This window comes from Misgurnus anguillicaudatus, chromosome 12 (genome assembly GCF_027580225.2).
Source record: "Misgurnus anguillicaudatus chromosome 12, ASM2758022v2, whole genome shotgun sequence".
NCBI lineage: Eukaryota > Metazoa > Chordata > Actinopteri > Cypriniformes > Cobitidae > Misgurnus > Misgurnus anguillicaudatus.
In genome coordinates, this window is record NC_073348.2 from 3,804,891 (window position 1) to 3,823,923 (window position 19,033).

The 19,033-nt window shown below is 36.2% G+C and overlaps 1 protein-coding gene and 1 long non-coding RNA gene across 2 annotated transcripts in view; both read right to left on the bottom strand.

The window, feature by feature from the left end:
- Positions 1 to 9,750: 9,750 nt before the first annotated feature.
- LOC141369130 (uncharacterized) lies at positions 9,751 to 11,851 on the bottom strand. Its single transcript, XR_012372691.1, has 3 exons — positions 11,658 to 11,851; positions 11,240 to 11,399; positions 9,751 to 10,473 (listed from the first exon to the last, which is right to left on the bottom strand). It is a non-coding gene; the product is annotated as an uncharacterized lncRNA (long non-coding RNA).
- Positions 11,852 to 17,767: 5,916 nt separating this feature from the next.
- Positions 17,768 to 19,033, bottom strand: part of LOC129446022 (NLR family CARD domain-containing protein 3-like) — a 64,716-nt gene continuing 63,450 nt past the window's right edge. The window contains exons 8-9 of the mRNA XM_055206982.2: positions 18,568 to 18,741; positions 17,768 to 18,223 (exon numbers count right to left, since the gene is read on the bottom strand). Coding sequence (XP_055062957.2) covers positions 18,202 to 18,223; positions 18,568 to 18,741 — 196 coding nt within the window. The 3' untranslated portion in view covers positions 17,768 to 18,201. The remainder of the gene's footprint in view (positions 18,224 to 18,567; positions 18,742 to 19,033) is intronic.

Below are 19,033 nucleotides of genomic sequence, written 5' to 3' on the forward strand. Positions count from 1 at the left end.
CTCAGAAATCTCGCTTCATCTGTTTGCTTTACATCGCTGTGGCCTAACCGCAAAGATGGTTTCCAGTCAGGGTGGCTCTCCAACATCTCATATGGTTTACCTAGAACAGAATAATTTGATTAATAAAACTCATACATTTAATAAATGCTTTAAGCTAGAAAACTCATTACATGAAAAGATCTTAGGCTAAGGCTAGGACATGAGGGGACAATGCATCTTTGTGATGTCCTCTAAAGTGGGGAAAGTTAGGGCAGAGAACCACTGTGTGGGACAAACACATTACTGCGAGCACATTTAACCAACAAGGTAGCATAATATCATGAACAGAATCTAGTTTTGTATACATAGATGGTTGTCCATCAAGTATTTTTCAAAGCAGCATCTTTTGGAAATGTATCTAAATGCCTTAATTTAAAAAATCCAACCTTTAAGAACACCCATTTCTTTGTGAATGAATAATGTATCGTCAATAAATTGGTGTTCTTCCTTAAAATACAGGGTGCATAAAACAGGACACCTGTTAAACATAGAGGCAGGCAGGTTTTCACTTTAAAAGGCCAGTTATTTTATGGATCCAGGATACTATGCATCCTGAAGTTCCCTTGGCTTCTGGAATTAAAATAGCCCCACATCATCACATACTCTTAACCATAACTAGATATTGGCATGGTTTCATTTCAGTTAGCCTAGTAACTTAGTTGGTTTGATTTGCATTGAAAGATGATCTCATAGAAAGTACCCCATGCCACTCTCTAGTTATGGTGATTTAAAAAAAAATAAGGCAATAAGATCATTTATATTATTATTTTTAGTCAACTTTAGCATGGATGTATTCACTTATGTTTAGCACTGTATTCAGCTAAGTTAGCAGGATAGACAACAGCGTCGGTTGCACCTCGTAGCTGAAAACATAAACACATTTAAAGAATTTGTAGAAAACTTACCCAAATGAAAATGCAGAGAACAGACTCTCATTGACTCGGAGATGCGGTCAAAAGTAATGTCCTTTCTTCTAACTGCAGCCACCCAAGAAATCCGACGTCGTCTTGTCACATCGGAGACATGCTCTCCTTGAAACTTTTTCCATTGAGGGAAACGAAAAAACCATAACAAATGGTTCCTAGACTTTCCACGACAATCGTGGGAGACACTGGAGCAATTTTTACACAGCAGTGTTTTCCAGGCATTCTAGAATAGCGCAACAACCTCCTCTACTACCAATACAACAATGAACGAAATGGTGGAAAGGGGAGGATGACGCGGTCTCTGGGGGCGGGGCACTGTGTCGTGACGACATCTCCTCATTCTCAATATGGTGTACCCAGGTGTTATACATGACAAATACCTACATTTTTTGCTAAGTGAAGTGTACTAAAAGAAAACGGAAGTTACTTTCATGTATATTTTACCTTGTTTTACTGTGTTTCTATACTACTCTGAGTTATTATGACTATCGGCCAACAATATTTTAGGTGTCTAGTTTCAAAAACGACAAGAATTATGAATATAGACCACAGGGTTAAATAATAATAATAATAATAATACATTTTATTTAAAGGTGCCTTTCATGGCACTCAAGGACACCTTACAAAATCAATAAAAAAGACATTAAACAGTAAAACCAGTACAGCAACAAACATGAAATCACCTAAAATCACATTAAAGCCGTTTAGACGAGATTTAAAAACTGTAAGACTAGAACTGTTACAAACATCTACTGGAAGAGAATTCCATAGATGGGGGGCAGCATAGCTAAAAGCTTGTGATCCCATAGAAGCTGTCTGAGTGCGTGGCAGAACAAGTGTAAGTTCAGAAGCAGATCTTAGAGAGCGAGAAGGAGTGTATATATGAATAAGATCTTGGAGATATGAAGGAGCCAGATTGTTAAGTGCTTTGTAAGTTAAAGCAACACTATGTAGTTTCCATGTAAAAATGACTAACAGCTCCCCCATGTGGTTGAAAAGCGCAACAGTGCCTGGTATCAGACACTCTTCTGCAGGCAGGGGGAGGAGCGGGGCTGTGTTTCCTACCCTCCACCGCCACTTTCAGAGTGTGCTTGTAGCAGCTAGGAGGCTGCTCAGGTTGCAGCAACAGTACAATTTGTCCAGTTAAAAGTTGTTCTATCACTGAAATAATTTTAGAGACATTATTTAAAGGTAAAAAAACTACATAGTGTTGGTTTAAAAGTAAAATTTTAAAATGTACATGAAATTTAACAGGAAGCCAGTGCAACGTCTGTGAAACAGGAGAAATTTGTTCAAAATTCAGAGTTTTAGTAATGACTCGAGCTGCAGCATTTTGTACTAACTGTAATTTATGCAGAGATTTAGAGGGGAGCCCATAAAACAAAGCATTACAGTAGTCAATTTGCGATGTTCCAAGAGCATGCACTAACATAGCAGTACTCTTGGGAGATAGGACAGGACGACCGGACGTAGACGATTAATATTATGAATATAAAAGAAAGCAAAACGGGTAACTTTATTTATGTGAGATTCAAACGAGAGCATTGTGTCAAGAATGACACCCAGACTTTTGACCTGATTCGATAGAGCGACAGAGTCGTTATCCACTATGATAGAGGAGATATTTAACTTGGTTGTATTTTTTGAACCGACAAGAAGAATTTCTGTTTTACTGCTGTTCAGTTTTAGGAAATTACTTGTAAACCAATTTTTTAATTCACATAAGCACTCACCAAGAGCAGAAAAAGGAGACTTAGAAGAAGATCTTAGCATCATTTCAAAAATGGAGCCGGCATGGCTGGCTCGCCGTTTGGCTCTCCTGACTGTTGCAAGTTTTCTACTGTTTTTATTGAATATCATTAAGACCACTGACTCTCTGCTAACGTATGATCGTATAGAGCTTTTAAATATCAAAGTTTGGGTGGATTCGTGTGCTGAATATAACAACAAGGGATCTTCAAAGTCGCCCCCGTTATACCTGGCTGATATACCAGAGCACCTGCTCCACGTGAAGGCTCTGCCTCCTAGGAAACGCCGGCGCAGAGGAGTGCACAGCAGTAAGCTAGTCAGGTTAAAATCCTGGTTAGCACTTTCTCCAGATTTGGCATGGTCTTACGCAGGTATCCCTCAAGAGTACGAGGGTTGTTTTTATCACCTAATATCTCAGCGTTTTTTTGCTCCCGTTGGCAGCTATCTGGTCCCTGCTGTCGGTAAACTGGATGAGTGTCTTGCTGTGCGCTATTGCCGATCTCGGCAATGTGGAGTGAACCCAGGCCATCTCCAGCCGCTGAGCCGGGTAATTTCGACAGCTAACCACGTCCAGGTTTCAACTAGGTGTGCACTTGTGAATGCAAGATCATTGATGAATAAGTCGTTTATTCTGAAGGATTTTTTCACTACGCATTCATTGGATTTATTTTTTATTACGGAAACATGGATTAATCTGGGTGAGTCCAACGCCTTTTCGGAACTGTTACCTCCCGAGTGTACTTTTATAAATACACAGCGTAAGACTGGACGTGGAGGAGGAACTGCCATAATATTAACTCATTCACCGCCAGCCTTTTTGAGAAAAGTTGCCCACCTGCATTTTTGTGATTTTAACAAAATTTTCATAAAATTCCTTGCAGGAAAAATTATTTTCTATAAATATATAAACATACAAATTATATCAAATTAAAGAACACACTCTCTACTTTCAAACAAGCAATAAACAAACAAACAAACAAACAAAATGGGGAAAAAACGTTTCATTATATATTTACTTTTTCTACTTAATTTAACCACTGAAATATGGATATTTCTCTTCAAAAATACAACATTTTGAGCAAAAAGCTTAAAAATTGCGTTTTTGTAAAGAAATTTATGTTAGAGATCAGACTCAGAATGACTATCAAACATAAAGAGAGTTAAAATAAAACGTTATATTTTTTTAACTTCCGTTTTTGATAAATTCGTTTTGGTATTACAAAAGCGGTAAAAGCGGTATTACACTTTCACTTTGAAATTCGTCCAGAAAGGCATACTTATTAGTTAAATATGAACTCATAAATGACGAGATAACTCGTCAATGGTGGTGAATGAGTTAAAGAGTCGCTTACACTGTAAGCCATTGTCAATGGCCTTTACTTCATTTGAACTAAGTTGTTTTGAACTGGGTATGCAAAATCCTGTTCTGTGCGCGGTGATATATCGGCCGCCAAAGCCTAATCAGGACTTTATTAAGGAATTTTCTGATTTTATTGCTGCTATACGGACAAATTATGATAAGATTTTAATTGTCGGTGACTTTAATGTGCACGTATGTTGCCCTTCAAAAGCTATGGCGAAAGAGTTTTTAGATTTGATTGATGGTTTTAATTTAATTCAACATGTTGCAGAATCTACACAAATACATGGCCATTTATTGGATCTTGTATTGTCCTATGGGTTGCCTATTGATAATGTATTAGTGTCTGATGCTATTTTTTCGGATCACTGTCCTGTAATGTTTGATTTTGTTTTAAACGATTTAACAAAATCACCTGCCCCTGTGCGTTATGGCCGCATCTTTAAGTCCGACACCTTCTCATGCTTTTCTCCCTGTTTTGCTGCTCAAGTGCAAGGAAACAACAGCTCCGCTGCCTATGATACAGAACAATTAACAAATGTTTTTCTGTCAACCTGTTCTGAGGTCCTGGACACTGTAGCTCCAAAAAGAGCAATCAGATCTAGACCTAAGCCTGAGCCATGGCACGGTGTAGTCACGCGCGCAGCCAGGCGAGAGTGTAGAAGGGCAGAGCGTCGGTGGAAAAAGGAAGGGTTGCAGGTGTTCTATCAGATTTTACAGGACAGCTGGAGAAACTATCAAAAAATTGTTAAAGTCCAACAAATAAAATATTTTACAGAAATAGTTTCTCAAAATGTAAAAAATCCACGTGTTCTTTTTAAAACTATTGGGTCTGTGTTGAACCCTCCACACGCCATTTCTATTGAATCTTCGCCCGATATTTGTGAGAATTTTTTGGCCTTCTTTAACAGTAAAGTTCTGAATATTAGAGACAATATATTGCCCCTTCCTTTAAACCTATCATTAAACATGCAATGTTCCACTACTCTTTGTCAATTTCAGCCAGTTTCATTGTTATCTCTTACAAAGATTATCAATCAAATTAAACCCTCTACATCCTTTACAGACCCTGTCCCTCCACACTTTTTTAAGGATGTATGGGAAACGATTGGCTCTTATGTTGAGGAGATTATAAATAGTAGCCTGTCTTCCGGAGTTGTGCCTGCTTTTTGTAAAAAAGCTGTGATTGAGCCACTAATTAAGAAAGCTGGACTTGACTCAACAAATGTTTCAAATTATCGTCCTATTTCAAAGCTTCATTTTTTATCGAAAATTTTGGGAAAATGTGTATTTTTGCAGTTGCAGTCTTTTCTGGACTTACATGGCATCCTAGATATTTTCCAGTCAGGTTTTAAAGCATATCATAGCACTGAGTCTGCACTTTTAAAGGTTTTTAATGATTTGTTTTTAATGACAGATTCTGGTGATTCAGCCATTTTAGTGCTTTTAGATCTCACTGCTGCTTTTGACACAGTTGACCACAAAATTCTTTTATCACGGTTGGAAAACTGTGTGGGTGTCAAGGGGACTGCCCTAAAGTGGTTTCAGTCTTATCTTTCAGGGAGATGCTTTTTTGTTAAAATGGGGGACTATACATCATCTACTGCACCTTTAAATTGTGGGGTTCCCCAGGGATCAATTCTCGGTCCAATTCTTTTTTCATTGTACCTTCTTCCACTTGGAATGATTTTTAAAAAGCATGGCATCTCCTATCATTTGTATGCTGATGACCGTCAAATTTACATGCCAATCAGAAAGCATGAAGGCAGCCCCCTGACACCCATTCTTGAATGTTTAAATGATGTCAAAGCATGGTTGGCCCAAAAAAATTTAAAACTAAATGAGAGTAAAACAGAGATTATGTAGTTTGGCCCCACTAACCCCATGATAGATTTGGGCTCCCTAAATGATTTTGTGCATCCTGTTGTAACTAAGCTTGGGGTAAAAATTGACAGTGATTTTAAACTAAACAAACAAATAAATGCAGTAGTGAAATGTAGTTTTTATCATCTTCGCCTTTTAGCCAAAGTAAAACCGTTTTTGTCTTTTAACAATTTTGAACAAGTTACTCATGCTTTTATTTCTTCTCGTTTAGACTACTGTAATGCTATTTATACTGGTATAAATCAAAATGCACTTTCACGCTTACAGTTAGTCCAAAATTCTGCAGCACGTCTTTTAACAGGAACAAAAAAGCGCACCCATATAACTCCAATCCTTGCCTCATTGCACTGGCTTCCTGTTCATTTTAGAATCGATTTTAAGATTTTATTGTTTGTTTTTAAAGCTATACATGGACTTGCCCCAATGTATATCTCGGACCTCATTCAAATTTATACGCCAGCGCGGACACTGAGGTCAGAAGGCCAGCTACAGCTTGCAGTCCCTAAGACAAGACTTAAAACTCGGGGGGACAGGGCTTTTTCTGTCATAGGACCTAAACTATGGAATGCTCTGCCCCTCCATGTCCGAACAGCTCCTACAGTTGAGTGTTTTAAGTCTCGTCTAAAGACTCACTTTTATTCGTTAGCTTTTAACTGCGTTTGAGTCGTGAGGTCCTTTTTGTGGTATTTGTTATTTTTATCTTCTGTATTTTATATTTATAAATTGTTTTGTATGTTCTGATTTTTGTGTGCAGCACTTTGGAAACTTTGTGTTTATAAAATGTGCTATATAAATAAAGTGGATTTGGATTTGAAGATTTAGAAGACAAGTAAAGTTGAGTGTCGTTGGCATAGCAGTGAAATTGAATATCATATTTCCTAAAAATGCTACCAATTGGTAGAAGATAAATAATAAACAGAAGGGGTCCTAAAACCGAACCCTGGGGAACACCAGTGACAACATTAGTAGGCTTTGATTTAAACTGTTTAAGTTGTACAAATTGAATACGATCTGTGAGATGAGAATGAAACCAGTTTAAAGCTGAAACAGTGATTCAAGTCTGTGCAAAAGTATTGGATGTGAAATGATGTCAAATGCTGCGCTAAGGTCAAGAAGAATTGAATGAATGAAACTGCTCATACAAGCTACTAGAAGACAAATGTTCCTGGAGCTGTAAAGCAACAATTTTTTCCAGAATTTTGGACATAAATGGTAAATTGGAAATAGGTTGGAAGTTATCAAAATTCTTTGTGTCTGTCCCAGGTTTCTTAAGAATAGGTGTTATAACATCAGTTTTAAGTGCTGCATGGACAGTACCAGAAAGAAGGGATGAATTAATAATATTAGTAATTAATTAGGAAATAGATGATAAACCATCTTTAACCAATTTAGTCGGTAATGGGTCCAGTTGACATGTGACGGGTTTAGATTTTTGTACAATGGAACAGATTTCCTCAACTGTTGGGATTTTTAAAACAGAAAATGATGATACGGGGAATGGCACAAAGCTAAAATGAACTTTGCTACAATCAGGGTTTGGTGGAGCCAATTGCTGATGGATGTGTTAAATTTTCTTACTAAAAAGAGCATAAATGCTTCACACAAATCTATGTGCCCAGCAGAACAAACAGGTTGCTTTAAAATGGTGTTAACAACAGAAAATAGAGATTTTTGATTTCCTGAACCAGATCCAATTAAGCCTGCATAGTATTCAGATTTAGCTATGGAAAGTGCAGACTTATAGACTTGCATGTGTTTAGCATACAACTCTTTATGAACTACAAGAATACAACCGTTCTAATCGACGACCCTTGACCTTTAGTTGGCGAAGTTCCAATGTAAACCAGGGTGCAGAGTTGACAAACGAAACATTCCTGGTTTTCAGAGGGGCACAAGTGTCAAGTATCATTTGAAGATTGTCATAGTAATATTGGATTAGTTCATCCGGATTACATAGAGGGTCTTCAATCAATGTTCTTAATATTTCTAAATGTAATAGTACGACTCAGATTAGGCTTAAAAATAGATAAGAAAACATTAAAAGACACCAGCAAGTGGTCAGACAGTGATAAATCAGACGTAGCGCATTTTTCAGGAATCACACCTGAACAGCAGACCAAATCAAGAGTATGACCTTTTGAATGAGTCGGGACGTTAATAAATTGATGTAGACCAAAACTCTCCAGACATGATAAAAAATCTCTAGAACATGAATTTTCTGTGTTATCCACATGAATATTAAAATCACCAATCAACACCACGTTTGGAGACAATGAACAAAGAGATGTTAAAAATGTTGAAAATTCCTGTAGGAATACAGAATTTGCCTTATACAATAGCCTTATACAATAGCAATAATAGTAGGTACAAAACCATTGAGTTGTAAAGCAACAGATTCAAAGGAAGTATACTCAGTTTCAGGAAGAGTTGTTACTTTCCTTTTTTCTTTATACAGTACTGCAAGCCCCCTGCCCCAGCCAATAGTGCGTGGTTTACAAATAAAAGCATATCCCAGAGGGACAGAATTATTCAGATGGTAAAAATTGTCACTTCTCTGCCAAGTCTCAGTAAGACAGAGAAAATTGAACTTACGATCAAGCAGCAGATCATTCACAAAAGTACCTTTATTAGAGCTTGATCTAATAGACCTTTTGTGTGTTTGCAAACAGAGATGACTTTTTTGTGGGCGGAGCCCAACTGGTGGCAGAAAGTGACAGCTCTGCAATAGGGGTGTGAAGGGTTTTAGCATTAAAATGTGATTTTTATGGATCCGGTGTTCTGTAGAAGTCTGTTTCCCCTATATTTCTCTTACGTGTAATGTTTCTTATAATGTTTTCACCAAGTTACGTTTATTTTTTAAATAAATTAAAAGTTTAAATGGCTTGGCTACTGATATGTGTGCATGTATGTAATGTATATGTATTGATCTTTATTGGTAAATCAATTATTTTTACAGTATGAATCACTGAAGTACTTATAAGAGCAATACTATCATGTATTCTGTATAATATCATTTATTAAATATTTCATCATTTCCTGTTTTCAATTTCTTCCTTATATTTTTAGCCTTCGGGTTTGTTCTAAAACTATTATGTTTCTTACATACAAATTAATTTGCATAGGCCTGTTTATATATTATTAACACTTTACATCGTGTGTATGTTTGTGTGTGTGTGTGTGTGCTATGTTTATACCCAGCAAACATGTCCCATTGGGGCCACTGCGGGCAAAAAATTGGGGCCCACAGCGTGCTGCCCCTGTGGGCCCCGCTACCGGCGTGAAATGCCCCAGTGGGACAGCCTAAAGTGTGGGCTCGGTGTGGGCTGTCCCACTGGGGCCCCATTGTGTGGGCCCCAATTTTCTGCCCACACTTGAAAGTGTGGGCTTATAGTGGGCAAAGTGTGGGCTTACTTTGGGCAAAGTGTGGGCTTACTGTGGGCACATTGGGCAAAGTGTGGGTTTACTGTGGGCACATTGGGCAAAGTGTGGGCTTTCTGTGGGCAAAGTGTGGGCTTACTGTGGGCTTTCTGTGGGTTCACTGGACAAAGTGTGGGCAAAGTGTGGGCTTACTGTGGGCTCATTGGGCAAAGAGTGGGCTTACTGTGGGCACATTGGCAAAGTGTGGGCTTACTGTGGGCAAAGTGTGGGCTTACGGTGGGTACACTGGACAAAGCATGGGCTAACTGTGGGCACACTGTACAAAGTGTGGGCATACTGTGGGCAATGTGTGGGTAAAGTGGAGGTGTGGAGGTTTACTGTGGGCACTCTGGGCAAAGTGTGGGTAAAGTGGGGGCTTATTGTGGGCACATTGGGCAAAGTATGGGGAAAGTGTAGGCTAACTGTGGGCACTCTGGCTAGTGTGGGAAAGATTTTGGGTACTCTTGGCAAAGTATGGGCATACTGGGCAGTTCTGGACAAAGTGTGGGCACACTGGGTGAAGTGTGGGGAAAGTGTGGGCAAACTGTGAGCAGTCTGGGCAAAGTGGGCATACCTTGGGCACACTGGGCAAAGGGTGGTATGGTTCTCCTACCCACAGGACACCACTATATAACCATTAATGCATAACAACTGTACTTGTAAATGGTAACAGTAATAAACTCAGGATCATTGATACAAATTATTTATTAACAGCAAAAACAATACTATTATTAATATATAATATAAGAGAATATAGAAGTATATATAATATAAGAATATATAATATAAGAATATAATAAGAAAAATAAGATATTATATTATTGTTAGAAATAATTCTCTATAAGAAAAAGAAGATATAGAGAATTATTTCTAACAATAAAACTGCATATAAACCACAATGAACCACACAAAAACAGAGTCACAGAAGAGTAAAAATAATTGTAAATGAAAATTAAAAATCACTGCCAGGGGCAACAGTGTTTCTAGATCTGGCCCTTCCCTGCCTTCCCCCATCCCTATCCCTTGCATTGCGAAGCCACATTTTAATGGATGCTTCCACCTCACATTCTGTAGCCATGCTGCATTTGGTCACTGCATCTAAATAGGAAATAAAGCAATTGAATTACATGTCATAAAAAACAAGTTTTGTTCAAGCAGTGTTAAGAGATTTTAACCTCAGAATGTTTCCCAATGAACTTTATTGAATGAGAAAATGAGAAAGCTGAGGTTGACTGAGCTACACAATGAGATTAATGGATTAGCATTGAGGGTACACACTGACTAAGTAAATAAATGTTTTACTATTTTAATATTTATGTTTAAACAAAATACAGCTACTATAATGTAACAAAATCTATTTTTATTTATATTTATTTGTTTATCCCTGGTTATGTTTGTCTATACTTATTACTTCTGTGTATATAGTTTGTTGTGTGCATGAGTGTGTTTTGTTTTTCTCTGAACTTACTCTTGTTATTAGTTTTTTTCATTTGCAATTAATAAAGCATAAACAAATACGCAAACTACGAGTTTTTACTGTGCCAATCTTTAGCTTGTATGGCCGCAGATGTTGTCTTAGCTGGTATTGATAATTATACAAATTTCTGAAGTATATCAACAACAGATGAATAGCACTTTTATCAGTGCACTTTCTGTCTAAAACTATTAGTCAATTACTGTAAATACTATGACACTCAGCAGTGGTGCCTGGAAGTACTGTCCACCCATCTTTAAAAATATACTTTTATTTGTTTAAATGTCATTATGCTATTAATTATATCTATAGTAACTAAAACTCCTGAATATCATATCATTTTTTATTATTTTTATAAAAGCCCATATAAATATTACATACTGTACGTACCTATCACTGCTTTGCAGAGCAGCATGTTTTTAAAGCTCATCTTCTGGCCAGAGCCACTCCAGCACAGTTGTTGGGCTAGTGGGGTGGTCAACAGGCATACCATGATGCGCCTTGTATTGGAGGATGGGTTTGTACCTCCAATTGTTGCCAGATACCTTACCTAAAATAAGGCAGTAATGCACAAGGCTTTAACTAGACAACTACAATGAAACTGTAACCAACAAATACAAAATGTGTCCCAGTCTGTGAAAATAAACCCGTGATATATTTAATATTAAGTAATTTAAAAAAAGTAACAAAATAAAAGCATATTGAAATTATTGATTGAGAACAGTCTTTGATGCTTGTTAAGATTTTGGTCTGGATTTCACAGCCTAGATCACAAAAGTATTTACAAAACAAGTGTTTGGTCTTGTACCATAGAATTGTAGCAGGCCTCCTCTTTAAGTCTGTTTTCCAGACCTTCGAGGTCCAATCTATAATTCAGAGGCAAATGGACACCCTCTGGAAGGTCTATAGCTGCTGAATGTTCATTTGTTAGTGCCAGTACCAGTTGCTTGATGATCGCAACCTCTTCCTTTAAATTTTCCAGCTGGCTTTTAATGTAACGTTCTGTTGCTGTTGAAAGTAAAAAATAACATATTATATGATATAGATGTAACCCCAATGTCACAGCAGAATTTCCAATTATGCACATTTGTAGGCTCTTTGGTAGACAAAGATACTATGTTTAAAGATACTATAGAGACAGAGCGCAGCGTGTCATAACCTGAAAACCACGTTCACCGGGGTGGGTGGCAATCCAACCATCTTCATTGAATTTTGTATTGCGAGAGGCCGTCCTCCTTGTCATTTCTGGCTTGTGGCAAGGACAGAGTAATGCCTAGAAGCTGCTGTGGGACAATATGTACAGCTAACAAGCCAAAGAACCCAGAAATAAGTTTTTATAAGCTGTCAATCCCAAAAAACAAGCGTTTAAAGACACAAAAGTGAAAACAGGCAACTTTTCATAGTACTCATATTAGTAGAACTGCGTCCACTAGGGGGAAACGTAGTTGGCGATCCACTTTATTCTCTTTAAAGGCTGAGTTTTACGGCTCGACAGGTTATAAAAACTTATTTCTGTGTTTTTTGGCTTGTTAGCTGTACATATTGTCACACAGCAGCTTTTAGGCATTATTCTGTTTTTTGTTATAAGCCAGAAATGACAAGGAGGTGGCCTCACGCAATACAAATTCAATGAAAACTGTTGGATTGTTTTCCCCCTAGGTGGGCATGGTTTTCAAATTTGCATAACTGCGCTCTGTCTCTATTTAGTATTCAAAGTAAATGCAATACCCTTCTGAGACCCAGCAATTTAATTTTGTCCTCATGCTAAAAAATAAATATCCTTAAATATGTTTTTTTTTTTGCTGTAACATGTATCTTTTAATCACAGTCCTTAATTTAATGTAAAAAATAATCACCAAAACCTTTTGTCTTCTGGGTAAAGTTAAGTAATATCTAAAGAAAAGTAAAGTTAATTTATAATTAATATCTGGTGTGTCAATAGAGAGAGTCACATACAACAGAGAGAAACAGGGAGGTAGTGAGACACAGAAACGAAACTATGAAAAAAGATAATTGTACTAATTAATTTGGAATTATTATGCAAAATAAAATGTATACTTTGACTACTCATGGAACTAATAACGTTTCATTATACGGAAAATAACTAAAACAATACATACGTGTAATGGTCTGCCTTCTTGAGTCAGTCTGTGGGGCAGTTGGTGCTCGTGGGGCAGGTGGTGCTGGTGGGACTGGTTGGGCAGATGGTGGTGATGGTGGCGATGGTGGTAATTTTGTGTTGTGTAATGATCTCTTCTTCAGATGATTCCCACTCATCTGGATACTTTGAGTTCGGTCTGGTGTAAATAAAAGAAAATGATACAAAACAAACATAATATAAACAAAACAACATAAACAAAACATTCTGTTGCCATTTACAGTCAGTCAGGGACAGCAGATAGAAGGCTTTAAGTGACTTCAAGAAAGTTGCATTGATAGCCTACATATTTAATATTGTGTGGTAATGATTTCTAAAAGCAATAGTACTTGCACGGCTTCATGTCTATCAACACCCTTTATCTGTATTCATGATAAAGCACCTTGAGTACCTGCTTACATTTATGTATGTTGGAATTGAAAAAGTGTATATAAGTTTATAAAAAATGTTTGTTAATTAGTGAACCTTTACTCCTAGGAACTACTGTAGGTTAATTCTCACACCTGCAAGATATATAATTAATACAAAAACAAGGAAACTCACTTCCTTTTTCGATGGAATTTTCCCAGCATGTCACTGTCAGAATTGAAACAAGAGGATGTCTCAGCCTTTTTGGCCTTCTGTCTGGCCTTTTCGTAATCTTCTACGGAAGAAGAAATATACACAAAATTTCAGGATTGTAAACTATAATAAGATTGCATTCATCATCACATTTTTACAGATTAAGAATTGTAAATATTTCTTAACTTTCAACCTCTCACATAGGCCTAATGACAAAAATTATCACTCCAGTTTTGCCTTCAAACTGTATTTCTAAGTGTATTGAGGTCAATAAAATCCAGTGTCTTTAAAATTCTGTAACACTTAAGAGTTACCAAAATGTAATGTCAAAGACTGACAACTTGCCTAAACAAAAGAATCTGTAAATAAAAATCTGGTTAATTCCATCAGATATTTGAAAATAGATGTAAAACATTGTTTGGTGATTAATATGAACTTGTTTTCTTTGTGGTATTTTAACAAATATAATTTGTTATTTTGACCAAATTGTTCTGTCTCAATAAATGCAAATTAAAACAACATTATTGTTCTTCAATTAAAGGGAAATGTTGGCATCTGAAATGACAATTTTACTCAAAAAAATATCCCAGGTTTTACATACAAGGCTTAAGGCTAGTCCTAGATTAAGACAGTGTCAGTGCCATTGATTTGTCCCAAGGTACCCACCAGGAATATCTTTTTCTAAGTATGTTTATTAAAGATGTTTAAACATCTTAATTTTACTAAGTTCTGGTTTTAGCTAAGGTCTATGGTGCCGTTTCCCAGACATGGTTTGGATTGATCCAGGACTAGGCCTTAGTTATTTTAAGACATTTAAGTAGTTTTCACAAACATACCATACAAAATAAAAATAAAAACAGTGTGCATCTTGAGACAAAACAATGGCACGGATATATATTGTAAGATATGTTAAGGCAAGTTGGAATTATTTTCACAAGTTATGTAAACTTTTTTATATTTCAGAAATTTTCCAAATTATCAATTCAGTGAGAAACTGAAAATGGTCAATATTTATTTTAAGATAGCTATCTGGTGTGTGTTGCATGATATCCAAGAACTGTTTGAGTTTCTAGAACAGACATTTTGACAAATGTGAAAAAACATCAATAGGTGGTGCTATGTAACTGTCTTAATGACTCATAGATCATTCAAAACTATCCTGGAACAGAAGAATCACGTAGTTAGAATGGGGTTTTAACAACAACTAAAACATGTTGCAAGATATTTTCAAGGAAGAAAAATCCAGGAAATAAAATGCTTAAACTTTATGGGTCTATCTTAGAAAAAGTTAAAAAATTATGGTTTGATGACAAGTCATCATGGAAAGTCCACATTGATGTTATATAAGAGAAATGTGGGAAAATTTTTTGCATGGAAGATAAAGGAATGGATTAATGAAGTTGGTATAGAATCAATATAATTTGGCCCAATAGTGGTACTATCCCCAATTCCATCCTGGATAATAGACCAGCCAGAAACATACAAACAACATGAGAACAGAAGGGAAATGAATGAAAAGGCCAGTTTAATTACATATGTAGATAATTATATTAAAAATGCATATTATTCATTTCTTCAAATTTATACAGATGGATGAAAAAGTTAAATACTGAAGGACAGGGGCTGCACTGTTTGTTCCAGAGACTGATGTGAGAAAAGCAGATACAGTATGATAAAAGATGGTGCATCAGTATACACCGCAGAAATGAAAGCTATTTTAATGGCACTAGAGTGGGTGTATGAAGTTAGACCTGATAAAGTACTCATATGTTCTAATTCAATGTCCTTTTGAGTTTCCAATCAATGGATTTTATTTGAACCAACATTTTATTGAAATCATGATTAGGTTAAACAGTTTGAATATAATACAACAGATGAATATAAACTTAAATTTAAAATTAAAATTTAAAACTTGTGGGTAAACAGGGTAATGAGGAAGCAGACAACATTGCCAAAGCATCAATTCATATGGCAGAACCAAATATAAATATTACACTCAGTAGATCAGAAGGAAAACTTTTAATTTTAGAAGCAATAGATGTAATGTAATACGAAATGGCAAACAGTTTGGGATTCATGTCAAACTGGAAGACACTATTAGAAGGTTAAAAATGCAAAATAAAAAACAACTTTTTTACACATCTACGAAATCTAAATCATACATTAGACATTATAGGGAAACACAAAACAGGCCATTGTGATGTTTGTTTAACAGAAGAAAATGTAGAGCATGTTTTAAAGATATGTAAGGCATATGAAATAGAAAGAAGGATTTTAAAGGAAGAATTACAAGCAGTAGAATGCAATGAATTTTCTATAGCCAGCTTATTAAATGGCGATCGAAGTGGTAGATCATATATTCACGCTCCATCACAGTAGGTGGCGGTATTCACCTTTAAAGTTGATTCGCAACCGGCCATTAAACCAAACGAAGAAGAAGAAGATCGTGTCAATGGAAGACGCACGTGCTGGCATGCTCTGTTTTGGAGTTATTGGAATCGATTTTCGCTGGTAACGTATTACCATATATAAGCTAAGTGACATTTTTTCTAACGTTACATTAACCAGCTAATTGTTTAGACTTTTAAACTATATAAACTCATTCACCGCCATTGACGAGTTATCTCGTCATTTATGAGTTTATATTTAACTAATAAATATGCCTTTCTGGACGAATTTCAAAGTGAAAGTGTAATACAGCTTTTATCCACCAGATGGCGCCAAACCGAATTTAGCAAAAACAGAAGTTAAAAAGATTGAATGATTTATTTTAACTGCCTTTATGTTTGATAGTCATTCCGAGTCTGATATCTAACATAAATTCCTTTACAAAAACGCAATTTTTTAAGCTTTTTGCTCAAAATGTTGTATTTTTGAAGAGAAATATCCTTATTTCAGTGGTTAAATTAAGTAGAAAAAGTAAATGTATAATGAAACGTTTTTCCCCGTTTTGTTTGTTTGTTTGTTTGAAAGCAGAGGGTGTGTTCTTTAATTTGATATAATTTGTATGTTTATAGAAAATAATTTTTCGTGCAAGGAATTTTGTGAAAATTTTGTTAAAATCACAAAAATGCAGGTGGGCAACTTTTCTCAAAAAGGATGTCTGTTAATGAGTTAACTTCTTCAGCACAAAGTTGAGTGTTTTATCTCCTATGATGTCAATATCCTCTTTAACAAAGTAATTCTGGTAAATTACCATGAATTTACCAGAATGAATTTACCAGTAAATACAAAAATGTGCTGTTCACACATGCAGTGACGTTCCGTCTTTTTACCAGTAAGACATCATTCACACATCAGTATCAAAATACCGGTAAACTCGGAGAGAAAGCGGAAGTTACCTGTGGTGCGCGGCCGGCGAGCTCCGTCCGTGTCGTATTTGTAAACGGCGGGTTATGACTTAATATCCACGGTCCGTATTTTGTTGTTTTCACATCTGTGGCAAACGGTCGCGAAGTTGCTTGTGACCAAACAACATTGGGTTAGGGGGCGTCAAACGGAACCTGGGCGTTTGCACATTAGGCTTCACAGATGGTGTGCAAAGGACGTCGGCAATTTGGCAATTAGATGGTAAGCTGTTTGTTTAAACAACTTTGGTGAAGAAATGTGGATGTTAACTTCAGGTGTGCTCGACTTTTAAGCAACATGTGTGTGGAAACGTCCGTAAACAGTCTGGGGGAAACCGCGTCACCTGTATAAAAAACTTTCTGATTGGCCCGCCCGATCTGTCAGCGCGGTCTGACGTCATCCGTTCTAAATGCCGGTATTGCTATATTTTTCGTTCACACACAGCGCTTACCGGTAAATTACCGTTAATCTTACAACCTGTCTTACTGGTAAATTGGGAGCACTGATTTACCGGAAAGGTTCTGTTCACACATGACATGTTAACTGCAATTTACCAGTAAATTACCAGTAAAGACTGTATGTGTGAAAGGGACTATTGTGAGATAAAAGCATTAATTCATCTGCATCATGATGTTAAACATGAAAAAGTGATGCACATTCATCCGTTGTGTTTTTCACAAATAAATACATTTAAACTTGTATGCTCGTCTTGTAAGTTCATGATAAGAAATGTGAACGAAAACAATTAGTATCATTAAAACATGAAACGACAGATAATAATTGACTATGACGGAATCTTTAAAACGTTGTTCATCAAAAATGACAAAAAAAAATGACGGAGATTGAAAAGTTTAACTCAACCTCTGGTGTATTTGTTTGTCTCTGTGTGTGTGTTTGAATTATTACCTTGATTAGTTCATTACTGATGATAAACCCACATTATACTCAAATTTACATAGTAATTTTTTTCATGCTTTAGTTGACTTCAACAGTAACATTTTCAACATTATAGCTAAGCAGTAATGATACATTGTCACCTGATAAATGGCTTTTTACAGTCATGTATTACTACAGTAAAAGTTTGATTTTAAGTTTGTTTGTGCGCCCTCCCATTTTTGCACCAGCCGCCACTGTTGACACCGCTCAAAACTTGTCATATGACAACACCATAACAGACGTTCCTCTTGTTAACCTCTGATGTCTTGCTGCTATTTGTCCAGTAGAAGGCAGTAAGCAGAACTGAAGTCTGTTGTTTGATCTGTCATATGTATGCTCTTGTAGGAAACTAAAACAGTCGAGACTTAATACTGTAAAACATTGAAGAAAAATATCAAACATTAATATACACTCACAGTCATTATCAACAGACATCATGTAAGATGATAAATATAAACATGATTATTTTTATAATTGACTTTTATAATTATACATTTACCATTTATTCATTTAACAAACTCTTATCTAAAGTGACGTAAACATGAGAATAATTCAAGTAGTGCTAACATACCACATTTACATTAAATAACAGAGTAAAACAACACTACAGCAGACGTGTGAGAGTAAAACAATGACATGATAGTCACTTGTAGGTTATAATGATTCATGAATTTTATAACAAAACTATAAATCAAACAGTAAATGAATAACTCACTCTAGTTTGTGTAGTTTACAGTGTGGATCCTTCAGTAGATCAGAAATCAGCTTCAATCCTGAATCTCTTGGATTATTCAACTTCAGATCGAGTTCAGTCAGGTGTGATGGGTTTGATCTCAGAGCTGAAGCCAAATCAACAAAACCTTCATCTCCAATACTGCAGTGCTCCAGACTGAAGAGAGAAGAAAAACTCCTGACACTTACTGAAGTCATGAAATATAATTATATGAGTGAGACTGTTATCGGAATATATACAGTAAAAGAAAATGAAACAGAGAAAGAAAGAGAGAGATTGAAATCAGGAGGCCCATTCTTCGTATGTGGATTACTTAACTGGGGTTGATTGACAATTTTTCATGTTTTCTTTATTATACGAGCGCAATCTGCGTAAGATGCAGAATTAATATTTAGAGCTTTTCAAACTCAACACAAAATAATAGATTGATGTGCTTTTAATATAAAAA